Source organism: Electrona antarctica (genome assembly GCF_951216825.1).
Source record: "Electrona antarctica genome assembly, chromosome: 3".
Taxonomy (NCBI): domain Eukaryota; kingdom Metazoa; phylum Chordata; class Actinopteri; order Myctophiformes; family Myctophidae; genus Electrona; species Electrona antarctica.
Window position 1 is genome coordinate 16,426,874 of NC_136808.1, and position 15,116 is coordinate 16,441,989.

Here is a 15,116-nt window from a genome sequence, read left to right on the forward strand (position 1 = left end):
GTATTTTTTTTTGTCTTTGTGTTGTTCAGCCACCATTAACATGAACAACATGAATGATGGTTGGTACGGAGCACTGAAGGAGAACATCCAACAGCAGCAGAACCAGCTGGTGTGGGTTTCAGAGGGCAAGGTAACATTAACACACTCATATCCTCAATGCAGACAGCCAATGTGTTCTATTGTGGCTCTGAATTCAGAATATACACACCCTTGTAGTGGTGCAAAGGTTAATCAAACTAATTTAATTAATAGATTATTGAGTAAGTAATCGATGTTGATCAAATGAAAAAAATATTGTCACTTACACTTACAGACTAATTGATTTAGTCAATTATATAGACTAGACATACCCAATCCCTACCCCTCTCTCTCTCTACCCCTGCTCTCTCTCTCCCGCTTTGGTCTCTCTCCCCCCCTCTATCTGCCACTTATATATAACGGGTGTGCCACAGCTAATCGCAGCGCAGAATGGCACACCTTCCAGCCAATCACAGCGCCAATTTTGGCACCATACAGGGGCATTTTTCAGCCACCCAGAAATGCGCCAATTCCATCCTCAAATTTTGAAGACATTAATAAAATGATTAGTTATTGGATAGATTAGAGCCGATTCGTTTATTTTAAATGTGTGTGTGTAATATACTTCTTGATTATTGAATTAATCGAAAAAGTAATTGGTAGAATAAACGCTATAATCGATACTTGCAAGCCTACACCCTTGTTTAATCTCTCTCTCTTTCCCTCCCTCCCTCTCCACCTCCATCCAGGCCGACGGCGCTCCAGAAGACGACCTGGACATCCACGACGACCGCCTGTCCTACCTTTCGGCGCCGGGCAGCGAGTACTCCATGTACAGCACGGACAGCCGCCACACCTCCGACTATGAGGACACGGACACGGAGGGTGGCGCCTACACTGACCAGGAGCTGGACGAGACGCTCAACGACGACGCGGGCCCACCCTCGGAGCCCGCCCTCACCCGCTCCTCGGAGCCCGTCCGCGAGGACCCGCCCGTCATCCAGGAGCCCCCAGGCTACGCCGGATACCAGCGCACCGGACCGCAGCCGGACCCAATGAACCGCATCGACCCGGCCGGCTTCAAGGCCCCGGCGCCCCAGCAGGTAGCGTTTCTGAGAACCGTGCGTCTCCCCTGTTGTCTGGAGGCCGTGGTGTGCGTTAGGAGGGTGTTCTGGAAGCGCTATTGAAAAAAAAAGAAAATGCCTTTTTATAAACTATTCTTATCCTATAATACGTCTGTCTATCTATCTGTATGTCTATATCTACAAGTGCATTGGGAAAGTGAAAACCTCTGTGGCCAAGTATTTATCAAACGTATACAAGATTATATATTATATATATATACATATATGGTTATATAATTATAACTCTATTTATTTATTTATCTATTTATTACCTCTATCCTTAGCTGCTGGTTGATGTTTGCGAGTGCGTGCGTGTGTATGTATTTTGTGTTTTTTTAAATTATGTTTGAACTGAAGAACCTAATAATAAGCCTGACTGTTACTATTGTACTCCGTATTACCACAAGCTGTCTTATTAGCGTGACTGTTGTTCCTGTTGTTGCTGCTGTTCTCACTGGGAGAAGAAACCTATATGTTTGTCTTATGTGTCTGTATCAAATAATCACCTCTGTGCACTTCCTAGTTACTGCTGATTTACCTGCGGTCAGGACTGATGATGTGACACCAAGAAAGTATTATGTGCATGTCGGAAAATAATAGTTAATCCAGTATTGCTGTAAAATGTATTGAGTAAAGTATTTATCAAGGCTCGATTGGCCGTCCTGATATCCAAAGCTAAACTTTTGTCCTGATGATGTCAATGAACGTAAAAAAGACAAAAAAAAGAAAATAGCAAATAACTGTAATACAACCCTAGAATTAAAATGAAGTCACTCTACATTACTAATGAAAACGTTGTCCTGCTGCTAATTCCTAACCCTCACATGCCCCCGTTTGGTCCAAAAATCACTTGTATGGAGGCGGGTGGTTACCTGTAGGCAGAAAAGAAGAACGTAAGGTTTGCAGAGGGGGCTGTCAACATAGTTGTGACTAGAGAGCACCGTAGCGTATCGGCACATGTTATTAAACATTTCTGAACCACTTCACAGACAGCAGAGGCCGCTGACATCCCTAGCATCCCTCAGCAGCCTGAGCCCCTGGCTGAGACATTGCCCCCTGCTGTCGACATCACTGTAAACACTGTAGGGGGTTTGAGCCCCGATGAGCCTCCTCCTTCAGCTCCCCACAGCCAGCCCAGCCCCAGTCCCAGCCCCAGCCCCAGCCCTGAGGCTGGCTCTCTTAGGAGGCCCACCCCTGAGCTAGCCCCTCAGAGCGTGACGCCAGAACCTCTCCAGTCTGGACTGCCCAGTTCAGAACCAAAGGTATCCATCTGACCGTCAACCTCGGAGGCTTCTCCATGGCCTGGTTTCAGCTTGGCTCGGTGTGGCTCTGGCCTGGCTGGCCTCTGTCATCCCGCCTGTGCTGCTGCTGCCTGTGTATCTACCTACCTCCTGCTGCCACCGCTTTTCTCTTTCTCCTTCCGCCGTGCATGTCTACTACTGGCCATGTTGCCGAAAGAGACTGGTGTGTTTGGGTGTGAGTGTGTGGGTGGGCGGGTGCACGTGCCGGAGCGTGAGTGAGCGCTGGTAAACAACAGTGGGCATGGAGGAGAGGATGGCTGTCCTACATAGAGAAGAGCAGTGGAGATCCTGAGGCTCTCTCTCACTGTTGCTTACCTTTTCTTTGCATGGCTGCAACATGTTTGACTTTGTCTTCCTTTTAACCAGTAGAAATAGATTGGTTTGTGACTTTTGGTTAATGCGAAGAGAATGGACAATTGTATTTATTTTACAGTTCATTACATTCATTTTCAGTCATTTTAATCTGTTTATCCCCATTTGAAACGTAACCTTGTTGTCAAGTACAGTTTAGCAGGAAATATTCCTAAAACTTGAACTCTTAATGGTTACTTCTCAAATATCAGGATTTTCAGAAAGGGTTACTGTGTACTATGTACGGTATGCGCTTATAAAGTTGAAGTTTTATTTTTTATGAAAAAACAGTGGGTGACATTTTCTCTCCCAATGGAACATGCTTCAGTAGTACCCAAAAATAAGTCTTACAGAACTAAAACTTATAATATTATGGTTTTGGCCTCTATTTGTATACGTTCTGTTTGTGTTCAAACAGTGTGGTTGTCTATGCAATTGTATGAACTGCATAGACAAGAAAAAATGGAACCCATTGTTTTTCTGTATTTTTTTCCTTCTATTATCAACTTAAATTCTTTTTAATTTTACTGTTAAAGTTGAGGTGTTGTGTGGTGGTGTGTTCTACGTTTCTGTGTAGATTGGCTGTGCTACTTTATCTCAACTATAATCTATCTGACCAGTAACCCCTCCCTCTCAGTTTCTCTATTTCAGGTCTTTCCCTCATTCTCTCCTTTCCTTTTCTGAAATTAATTTCACAGTCGTGTTTTTAATATTCTCCGTGTGTTATCCTTTACCTGAAAATTTACTCTTTTTCATTCAATGTTTGTACAGTATGTTGGTGCATACAACCTGGTTATTGACTATTTTTTCTTTGTTTGTTTTGTTTGTTTTGTTTTGGGGTGTGTTTTCGTTAGATGTTCCAGAAGGACCCATACATCGTAGAAAACCCAGCGAGAACCGGCCATGGTGTAAAGCCTGGAACGTACGACCCCCAGCAGGCATACCACCCAGACCAGCAGCCATACAGAGATTATGACCACCCGCCCAGTCGCTATGATGTCAACAGCACCGGAGGTGGTTACCCGGAACCAAAGTACCGCACCTATGACTCTCAGTCTCACCTGCCCTACGAGAACAGCGTGCCTCACTACGACCAGCAGCAGTGGAACCCCTACAATCAGCCTCCCCCTGCAGCTTCTCCCCAGGGCTACGACCCTCGCCTGCCCTACGGGGATGCTCCGGATCGCCAGTACAGCCCTCCTCAACGTTACGACGAAGCCCCGCCTCAACGTTACGACGAACCCCCGCCTCAACGTTACGACGAACCCCCGCCTCAACGTTACGACGAACCCCCGCCTCAACGTTACGACGAACCCCCGCCTCAGCGTTACGACGAACCCCCAACTCAGCAGCCTTTCGACGGGCGGCCTCGCTATGGCAAACCAGCAGGTACAGCGCCCATTCGTTACGACGAGCCTCCGCCTCCAGGTCTGGGGTACGACCTGCGACCGCGCTATGACCAGGAGCCACATCCAGCTGCCTACCCTCCAGCCCGCTCCCCGGACCCTGCAAGCCAGCGGCCTGTCTACAACCAGGGACCACCACCGCCACAGCAGCAGCAGCAGCAGCAGCCGCAGCAGCAGCACAGAGGTTACAAACCACAGCAGTATGAGCCGGCTCCTGTAAACCCAGAGCCCAGTCCCACGCCACCTCCCAAAGCCGAGGCTCCCTCGCCTTCCCCTGTGGAGCCTGTGTTCACGGCGTCTCCCAGCCCCCTCCCATCACAACCCACAGAGGAGGAGCAGCAGCAGCAGCAGCCGCCAGAGGATGACCCGGCAATGCAACGCCAGTCGGTCCTCAACCGGGTTAAGATGTTTGAGAACAAACGCTCCGTGTCCGTGGACCGAGTCAAAGAAGCTGGCGATGCATCGGGGATCAGGGTACGTACGGCTGCTTGGCATCACACCAGAGACGAAATGTTTTTATAATCGTCATGGGGGCGCCCCTCCTCCCCCCGCTTGAATGCCTGATCTGAATGTATACAAGGGGACAGGCAACGCGGCCCACCCGCCCCCGGACAAAAGAGGTGTTAACGTGCGTTCAGACTTGGATGGTTAGAGCTGCGCGATTACATACAAAGTCAATGCAAAGACGAGAATTGCGCGAACGGGCGCGGCGCGACCTGGCGCGGTACAAACGGGATGAACCGACTAGGCGAATATACTGTACATTCAGGTCTAATTCATCATTGGGGCTCGAGCCCCGCCGCCCCCACGGAGTCTACGTCACTGCATCACACAGCACTAAATGCTAAATGTGTTCATTTAACACCACTGTAACCAAATTAACCCGTAACAATCAGAGTTACAAATTGATTAAAATACACAATGTACCACATTCCTTATAACAAGATGTGCTTGTCTGGGCTTGTTTTTCATGTCTTACTGACCAAAGTGACCATGTTGATTCCCATTTTTGCTGTAGGCTGCAGATTTGCCTGTAAAGCCAGGTGGAGGAATGCCCAAAGCGAACTCACTAAGTAACCTGGATCAGGAGAAGGCCTTCAGGTAAGCCACCAACTCTGCTTGCTGTTACTTCTGTTCCACCGGCTCCGGCTGATGTCTCAGAATGTTACTCTTATCCTTCTGTGGAAACTCAAATGTTTGATATTAAGTCAGTATTCACCATATTCACATGGCGGCCATTTTGCACTTAAGTCATACTTAACTCTTTGAGAGTTTCAAGGATTTCTATATAGTTTTTAGACTTCTCTATGGCAGAATGGCGTTTTTGAATGATTTATTGAAAATTCTCTGTTGTGAATGTGTGACAACGAAAGACCTTCAGAGAAAGCTTGGCTTGTCTGCTTCCAGGAAAAAAATGAACTGAGTTGATAAAATGTTTAGTTTTTGTGTTGGAAGCCATTTAAAAGAGCCTGCATTTACACTGGGTAGTGTTTCTAGGACAACAAAAAAAGTTATGCCCGGTTGAAGTTTTATTTTCTAAATAACTTTTTTTCTGCTGGGCGTACATAGCCATGCAATATCTCATTTTAAAGGGTGAGTTGTCTAGTTTAATTAAAATAAAATAAAAAGTTTCTCACATGTACCACTGTAGATATTTTGCCATCTATAAATAACATGGTCAGTCATGATCAATCTGACCTATCCAGCTAAAAGTCCCCCTAGCTCTGAAATGGAACATCATATAAACTCAATTCTTTTTTGGGGTAAAATTAGACATTCTAACGCACATTTTGATATATACCATGTTTACATAGTCTTACCAGTACCTTGTCTATTCATGCATGTATCTCAAAAACCTGTTGTGAAGAAACAGTTTTGATAAAAAAAACACATCCAAGGACATTGTTTTGATATGACTTTGTGCCCATGATATGTATCAAAATATAGACTTGAATGTATACTGTATTATAACAAAAAATAATTTTGTTATAATACAGGTTCTTACCATCTACCGTTACAGAGTAAATCACAGTTGAAACTCGCTTAGTCAAACCATAAACCTCAGAATAGTGAACAAAATAGCCATGACAGGTCTAACTCATTGTAAAAGCGTCTTTTATTTTTTATGACTACTAACATAATACAATTATAATAAATATTACAGAAAATAAATAGGCCTACATACAAAACAGTTGTCCCCAAACTCCCCAGTGTCCCCAAACCACTGCATTCCAGTTGTTCTTGACGGTGTGTGTGTGTGTGTGTAGGCTAAAAAAAAAAAAAAACAACAACTGAAATGAATGAATGCATCCGGTTCAGTGTCGGAGAACTCCATCGCAGTCTTGACTCTTCGTCTTCATCATCATCATCATCATCATCATCCTCCTCATCTGATGCCAGTTCTAAATATATAAAAATAAACATTTAGCTGTAGTCAGCCCGGCCAATAGCCAGTTGGGGGGGGGGGGGACGTAGGCTATCTGACATCGTCATCATCATCATCATCACACGGAGACACACTAAACAATGTACAATCATGATTGTATACAATATACAATGAATGCGATTATCATGCAAGCTCAGACGTCAATGAAACGTCATACAGATCTTATATAATACGCTACTGTTAGCTTCACTCCCCGTCCCCCCTCCGATCCTTGTAGCAAGGTCATCAAAACCACGCGTTGCTTCAGTAAACGATGTTTGTTCTCCGTCTTTGTAGACAGTAAATAAAAGGAGCGAACATTACTCTAAAGATCAGATCGCCTATAAGGCACGCTACAATATAAAATACTTGTACTGCCATGCGTGCATGCCTGCTACGATACATTTGTACTGCACCAACCAACCGATCGACACCAACCCCCCCTCCAGCCATTAGCCAGCACCAATGCACCAACCCCCCCATTAGCCAGCACCTTTGGTGCTGGCTAATGGCTGGGGCCATCGTGGTGAGTCATTCTGGCGTCATGATCTGACTAGTAGTAGTAATTATCCAAGCATCTATTTGTAGCGATCATCTTATGATTTCTGATCACTATAGAAGGGCATTTTCTACAATAAGATTACCTCAAAACATTCCGGGTTGATCGTCTTCTTCAATGGTTTCCCGGTATAGCTCATCGGACGACGATGGGGAGACAATGAAAAAAGGAGGGAGGGAGCAGCGAGTCTCGCTGTAAGCACTGGACCAGGGCTACTCCGCCTGGAGAAGGCGACTGGGACGCGTATGGATCAATACTACTACCACAAAACTCGCTCAAATAAATAGTACTGCTTTCAACTTTTTCTGCTAGAAAATCGCTCGGGCGAGACGGCAAAACAGGCAAAACAATAAACTATGAAGACTCCCTCTGCCCCCACTGTTTACAGGGGGTGGGACCAGCTTCCAATGGCAACACGTACACGTGTGTCACGTGACACGGGTTTTCTGGGTAATGTAGTTGGAATATAAGCTCAGGAATTTAAACAGCGCTTCGGAGCATATTAATATGTTTAGATTAATCAAAAACTCTGAAGACGCCAATTGGCGTCATTGATCATTTACGGAATTCTGATGAAGACGCCAATTGGCGTCTTTCACCTTCTAAGGGTTAAAGTGCCACCCGGGGTGGCATCTAAATATGTCGTGAGAGCAAAAAAGCCGCTGCTACGTGAATATAGTCAATGCTGAGCCTGAGCCCCAAATGATTTGTTTGTAAAGGATATCTCTGTAATCCTAAATGCATAATCTTTTCATGTCTCTATTCTCACTACATCTACACTCTTTTATCATGTCATAACCTCCTCCGCTATGAAATCTCCCTGACCACAGCAGAGCCCCGGAGCCTCAGAAACCACAGTCCATGGTGGCAGAGGATGACGTTGTTCGTCCCAACCATTACAACCCTGATGAAGACGAGGAGTACTACAGGAAGCAGCTGTCTTACTTTGACAGGCTCCAGGCCGGCCCCAATAAACCACAAGCCCAGTCTGGATACAATTACCCCAGGTAGGTGACACCTGGTGACACCGTGGCATGTGTTGAACCTTTCATTTTGATGTTCACTCTGTTTAGCCTCATTAGCTGTGTTTCTGTCCAACTTGAAAATGAATTGTAAGTGAAAATTCTGTGAGTACAGTACCTGTACCACATTAATAAAATCACACCTGTGTGAAGTGAGCGGTGCAACTATACCTTTATTGTTGTAGTTACTGTACTGTACTGTGGTCTGTATACTGCATTGTAGTGCACTGTGCTCTCTCCTGTAGTGTACTACTCTGTGCCACTTTACTCTGTGCTGTACTCTACTGGCCACTTTAGGTGGTGCAGCTTTCCGTGCTTTGACATACATAGGCTACAGACACAGGGACAGACATACGTATACACGTAATGGAGCGGACGCACCGCTCAAAAAAAGAAATTGGCAAATGCATTTCCGTCACACTTTATCCCTTTTTATTTGTTTTGTGTGTGTGTGTGTGCCGTGGGGGGGTGGGGGGTATTGAAACTTGCTTGTTTTTATTTATTTATTTTCTCCAGACTATACAGTATCAAAATGGAATGTATAATTATGTTGTCTCATGTTGCTGTCATGTGCTACAGGGCGGAGTCGGTAGAGAAAATAAGTCCAGTGGAGAAGAGATACGAACCTATTCCCCAGGTGACCCCTGCTCTTCCTCCAGCAATACTGCCCAAACCCACCCCATCTGAAGGTACAACTGGCTCCTTTGAATTAAAATCATATTAATCATATTCTATTGTCTATAAAACATTATAATGACCAGAAGACTGACTTAAAATATACTTGTTAACATATGCCGAGAGGTAATCAATTGTTTTCCAACTCTGCTTACCAACATTCATGTGTACGTGCTTAACATGTGCATACTACATTACGTACACAGTACACAGGCTAATCTTTGTATTTCACCAAAAGCTAAGCCTCCAGGCCGAGAAGACACTGTCCAGAGCAATTTCCTGCCGCACAAGAGTTTCCCTGAGAAATCTCCGGTTAACGGCACCAGCGATCACCCTCCCAAACCAGCCACAGGCAACGGAGCTGTACCTGCTTCTAGCTACAACCGCTACGTCCCCAAGCCCTACAGCAGCTCTGCAAGGCCGTTCGAACGCAAGTTTGACAGCCCCAAGTTCAACCACAACCTGTTGCCTAACGACAAGCCGGAACTGGCTGTTAAGGTAGGCAGCAGAATAGTTATTACTGAGTTTTATTGGCTCAAAATGAGGATGTACTTCAGTTGTTATCATGTGCACAATGTGCATCTGTCTACATACTTATTTTAACGTTATGAAACATAAATAAATCTACCCTGTTTACAGTGTAGTTGGAAATAAAGTTAAATTAATACAAATCACTGTAGTAGATACTGGTAGAATGTTATTTAGAAAACCTCTTGGGATCTTAGAGTGATGTCTGGTACACTCCATACAAAATACTGCTGCAGTCAGTGGATATTACTTAGCATTTCTGTGTGCATTGTGCTGATGGCGATACAACGGAACGTCACATCATAATACTGCCATTGTAGGTACAAATAATAGAAAACCGCAGAGCATTGCGCTTGTGTTTTTCCATACCAACAATATTTACAGTTTTATTGAGGCAGCATAAGCTTCTGCCATTTTTGTATCAGTAAGCTATATACAAAAGGAGTTAGACCCAAGCAAGCCAAGAGGGAAATAATCTCTCTTTATCATCAGCATGCACATTAATATCTACCCATGTTTTGAACAATACAGGGCCCAAGTCCCAGCCCAGTGAAGCCACAGATTTCTCCACAGCCCCAGAGCACAGACCCAGACAGTGGCCTGGACACCTTCACCCGCACTATGGACCACCGTTCAAAATACCAACATAACAACGTCAATGCTGTTCCCAAGGCCATCCCTGTCAGGTATCAACACATCTGCATCTGTGACCAGTCACCCATATGACGACATCCCCTTCTGTACAAAATGTCACTATAAGCTCCCCTGTCTGTCTGTCTTGTCAGCCCCAGTGCCCTTGATGACGACGATGATGACGAAGGCCACACGGTGGTGGCGACCGCACGTGGTATCTTCAACTGCAATGGCGGAGTTCTGAGCTCCATCGAGACGGGCGTCAGCATCATTATCCCACAGGGTGCAATCCCTGAGGGCGTCGAGCAGGAGATCTACTTCAAGGTCTGCCGAGACAACAGCATCCTGCCACCGCTTGACAAGGAAAAAGGTAGCGCAACTTTGATGGAGCAGATGAAGGCGTGCGTGCACGTGTGTGTGCACCCCATTCTGTCAGTCTACACAACATTGACACTGTCCTGTGTTTGTGTCTCTAGGAGAGACCCTGCTCAGCCCTCTGGTGATGTGTGGTCCCCACGGTCTGAAGTTCCTGAAGCCTGTGGAGCTGCGCTTACCTCACTGTGCGTCTATGACCCCTGATGGTTGGTCTTTTGCTCTAAAATCCTCCGACTCCTCGTCGGGTACGCTGTCCTCTTTCTGTTCTTTTGGGGTCTTTTGGGATGGCTGTGTGATAAAATTGATGGCTTGTGGGTCACTTTTTGTTTTAAACTATGTTTCCCATAGTATTGATTTCCTTCCACACATTACATAGCTGTTGATAAATGTAGTGCCTGAACATGTTTTGATCACTTCAAATCCAGGCTGGAAATCAATCTAGTGGGAAACCCTGTCTTTTCACTGTTTTATTATGATTTTTGATTCATTCATTTATTCACTTTGGCTCGCTCCATCTGTTCACCCATTGAGCACTGGTTTATTTCATGTGGTATTATTGACTCTCTCTCTCCACCTATTCATTCATTGAGCACTGGTTTATTTGATGTGGTATTCAGATCAAAGATCTCACTCTTCATGGCTTTTCATGGCTTTTACATGCTCAATTGTTGGTATTTCCTTATTTTATTTTTCTCAGTCACCTAGTCACACTTTTACACTGTTTCTGTTTAACATGCATGCCTCAGCAAACTCTGCCCTACAACGCTCTGGACGTCCATTCACTAGAAATCATGCTGCATGCTCTTCTACTACGATTGATTTTTTTTCACATAGCCACCCAGACCTGAAGAACAACTTTGGAGATGTTCCTGGCATGGGAACACATGTCCTCATTTTAAACCTGCCTTTCTTTCATTCTCTGAAAAATAAGGGGAAACAAAAGTGCTTTCTGGTGAAAGCACGGCCCTTTTGCACACTTGTAGTAGGAGTGTGCAGGGGTGAACATCCAACGGGAAATGGGAAAAATACCTATAAATCCGCTAGAGGTTCGAAGCCACTGTGGTGCATTCGGTTTGCTGAGCACCTACACTACACGAACCCAATTGGCTGTGTTGTGTTCAGTGGGGCGTGTTGAACTGGATTTGTACAGAGGTGATGCAGTACGTTCTCCTGGTGAGGGCTTCCCACTGGCAGGTGAGCCAGTAGGGCACAACCGCCATTGGCAAGACACAGAAATGTGTGGGGAGGACTTGGGACTAAATTGAGTTAAAAATGGGATTGGCTACTCTAAATAAGTAACAAATAGAAGTGCTGATTCAAATTCAAAATAGGTTTGAAGTGGCAATAACTTCCATGCTGTGTTCTTCGTACACAGTTGTCTGGTTCGTAAGTGAACCATTTCACTCCTTTCAGTGGATAGAGGAGGCTCACCGTGGAAAACTCATTGAAATTATATTTGGATTCTACCTTTCCTCTTTTTTTCTCTTGCGTTAACTTCCTCTCCCTTAAACAGTGGTACATTTGGCCGTGGCCAGGATTAGCTGCTAATTACCAGTAGCCTCATTTTAAGGATGAGTCTTGAAGGAATGTGTGAATTGTTGGAAGATTATCAAGGCTGTCCTAATCCTCTTATTGTCAAACAAGGCCAGTTTTCTCCTCAGATCCCTTCTCTCCTCTAGCTCTCCTTTACATTGTATAATCCTGTGTTCATTTAACTCTATTAGTTAAATGAACACTGATGATGTTACTGTGTACACCCCAACCCCCTCCCTCTCATCTTACCACATCCCTTTCTGTGGGTAAATGTATGTCAGCTTCTGTTATATAATTATTAGAGCAATAAGCCACAAGAGGTCTGAGGTTATCTTGTATTTTATAATGGCTGAGAGGCGTGGTGAGACACGACGCGCACCCTCTCAGACATAAAATACAGGGTACCCTCGGACCTCGCGTGGCTTATTGCTTTTCTAAAACGGTTACAAACAATTGGCAATAAACTCGTAAAACTATTCCTCCTGGAGAAAGTAGTTACACTTTACGGCCACCAGATAGAAGCATAGAGCCACTTCCTTGTTTACCCAGCCAGTCCAGTCAGGCTTTGTTACGATGTCAACTTTTGGTAGGTGAATCTCATGGTAACTAACATTGGAATTCATATTTTTTTAAATCCAGATTTAGCTGATATGTATGTGAACATCACGTCAATAACGCTAGCATGGCTACTAAGGCCTAGTCATAGTCCAGTTTTCGGTGAAGAGGTGACCACCGAAAACTACAACATGACGTCACGCCGCAGTGGTAACACATCTCTCTGTTTTTACTCGGTGGTCACCTCTTCACTGAAAACTGGACTATGAATAGGCCTTTAGCTACATTACAAGGGTGGTCAGCTGTTCACGGGGGAATAGGAGGCACTTGCTGTCTTTACAAGGCCCGCCCGGAGCCACTCAGAGGCCCCTTTTCCACCGGTTGGTTCCCAATGGGAACCGGTTCAGTTCTTTTTGGTTCTTTGGTTCTGGTCCATGAGCCAGAGCTCCAAAATTGGAACGTTAATTATGAATTGAGTGTGCAAAACCATACCTATATTAGATTGTTATCACCATGAAACTTCCCCAATTGAGTACTTACACGAAGACAATGATTTATTGTATTACACATTTTACATTTTTAAATATGCAAATGAGGCATTCTGTAGAAAAATATGCAAAATAATTGAAAATATGAAAAAGCTACTACTGTGGAAGGGTTATCATGTATTAATTTACTTGTATTGATCATAGAAACAATTTAATATAGGTCTAGTTTTCCCACCAATTTTGGAGCTCTGGCTCATGGACTAACAACCAAAAAGAACTGAACCGGTTCCCATTGGGAACCAACCGGTGGAAAGGGGGTCTCACAGTCCTATGAGCACGGGCGGTGCTTAGAAGCCCGCACTGCCAGGGTTTGTAAGGACATCAAGCGCTTCCCTTCCCTGTTCAGCTGCAGCACCGTGGAAAGAAATAACGGACCTGGGATCGATATAAATTGATTTAAGGTGTAGATTATCGTGACATTTAGTACACGGTCTAATCAGAAACCAGCCAGCCAATCAAAATAAGTAATAATTTCTAACAAATATTAGAAAACATTCATTTAACCATGAAGTCACATTACAAGTGACATAATTATTGTATGATCTATGGTTGAAGTATAGGCCAAAACAAAGCGGTCTGGTATAGCACCACCACCAGGCCAATTTGAAACATTTGGCGTGGAGTGTGCAGTGTGCATGCAAAGCTTGATGCCAATCAGTCCAGCTGTTCAAAGATAGACGCATCAGACGCATACACAGGCACAAAAAATACAGTACAGTAATCATACTAACAGGGTTGAAAAACATGCAATACATAGTTAAAGTTAGATGTGTTAGAACACTGACGACATTAATAGACTTGGCAATAATACAGCTTGTTGCTTCACATAATAAACTTAATTTGTATAGCACATTTCATGACATGAAATGCAGCTCAAAGTGCTTAAAGGGGAAAACCACCCATTTTCAACATTTTACTATGTCATTAATATACCTTAGAGCTGTTGTGTGGAATAATAAAAAAAGTCCCCCCATTCTGTGTTTCCTAGAACTGTTAAGTATGAAAAAGATCATTAACATGGTGAAACGCATCTTGATGATGTCATCAAGATGCGTTTCACCATGTTAATGATTTTTTTCAGACCTCTAGTTCTAGGAAACACAGAATCGGGGGGACTTTTTTATTATTTCCACACAACAGCTCTAAGGTATATTAATGACATAGTAAAATGTTGAAAATGAGTGGAATGCCCCTTTAACAGAGCAATAAAGAAAAAAGAAAAGCAAAAGCATAAAACAACATGAGGAAGAAACCTTGTTGGACCTGACTCTTCTTTCCCTCTCATTAATATTGTTAACTGCATTTAGTGTGATAATTAATATTTTGTAACTGATATCAACTTAATGCAATTTAACATTAATAGCAAAGCTACAGTAGTAGCATAATATTGGTTTAGAAATCTAAATGGATTGTCTGTCTGACATTACCACAGTACAGTCCTGTTTTTTCATGATCTATAAATGCACTCAAATATGCATGCTTCCTACACCTTTCAAATAATATTTTAAGACCAACTATCAAGTTCATGATTATAATACCGGCAATCTCCATCCTCCCTTCAGCCAGCCGTACCACTCATAGCCAGTTCTCCATTAAAGACGGAGGTTCTTTACTCTGGAATACACACATACGTATTGCCAACTCCTCATCTTCACTCAGTAACTTTAAACAAAGATTGAGGGCCAGCCAGACAAATCAAGCCTCTCCACTTACTTTTACCATATAATGTAGCTTTACACGCGCGCGGGCGCGCACACACACACACACACACACACACACACACACACACACACACACACACACACACACACACACACACACACACACACACACACACACACACACTCTCTCAACTGCACACAAGTGTATTTGTTGTTTGTCATACCTTTGATTACTAGGTTTAACTTACTACTTGTTTATTATCTTGGGTGAGAACCTTGTATAAGCCTTATATGGGATTCCTTTCTCACCTGCACTTATTTTTTGTAACCTTTTTTGTATTTTTATTGTGCGAATAAATACAACTAGTAATGTCTCATAGGAGGGGTGAGCTGCTGCAGGTT

General features: G+C 44.0%; 1 protein-coding gene across 10 annotated transcripts in view; it reads left to right on the forward strand.

The window, feature by feature from the left end:
- tjp1a (tight junction protein 1a) overlaps nucleotides 1-15,116 on the forward strand; it is a 90,271-nt gene that overhangs the window by 72,852 nt on the left and 2,303 nt on the right. For 4 of the 10 annotated variants that reach the window (XM_079497269.1, XM_079497272.1, XM_079497271.1 and 1 more), the window contains 11 exons: nucleotides 30-130; nucleotides 768-1,121; nucleotides 2,132-2,404; nucleotides 3,649-4,674; nucleotides 5,219-5,301; nucleotides 8,015-8,191; nucleotides 8,786-8,895; nucleotides 9,120-9,379; nucleotides 9,941-10,095; nucleotides 10,195-10,412; nucleotides 10,519-10,662. In XM_079497269.1, coding sequence (XP_079353395.1) covers nucleotides 30-130; nucleotides 768-1,121; nucleotides 2,132-2,404; nucleotides 3,649-4,674; nucleotides 5,219-5,301; nucleotides 8,015-8,191; nucleotides 8,786-8,895; nucleotides 9,120-9,379; nucleotides 9,941-10,095; nucleotides 10,195-10,412; nucleotides 10,519-10,662 — 2,901 coding nt within the window. The remainder of the gene's footprint in view (nucleotides 1-29; nucleotides 131-767; nucleotides 1,122-2,131; nucleotides 2,405-3,648; nucleotides 4,675-5,218; nucleotides 5,302-8,014; nucleotides 8,192-8,785; nucleotides 8,896-9,119; nucleotides 9,380-9,940; nucleotides 10,096-10,194; nucleotides 10,413-10,518; nucleotides 10,663-15,116) is intronic. The other 6 variants (XM_079497273.1, XM_079497276.1, XM_079497277.1 and 3 more) reach the window with 2 other exon arrangements.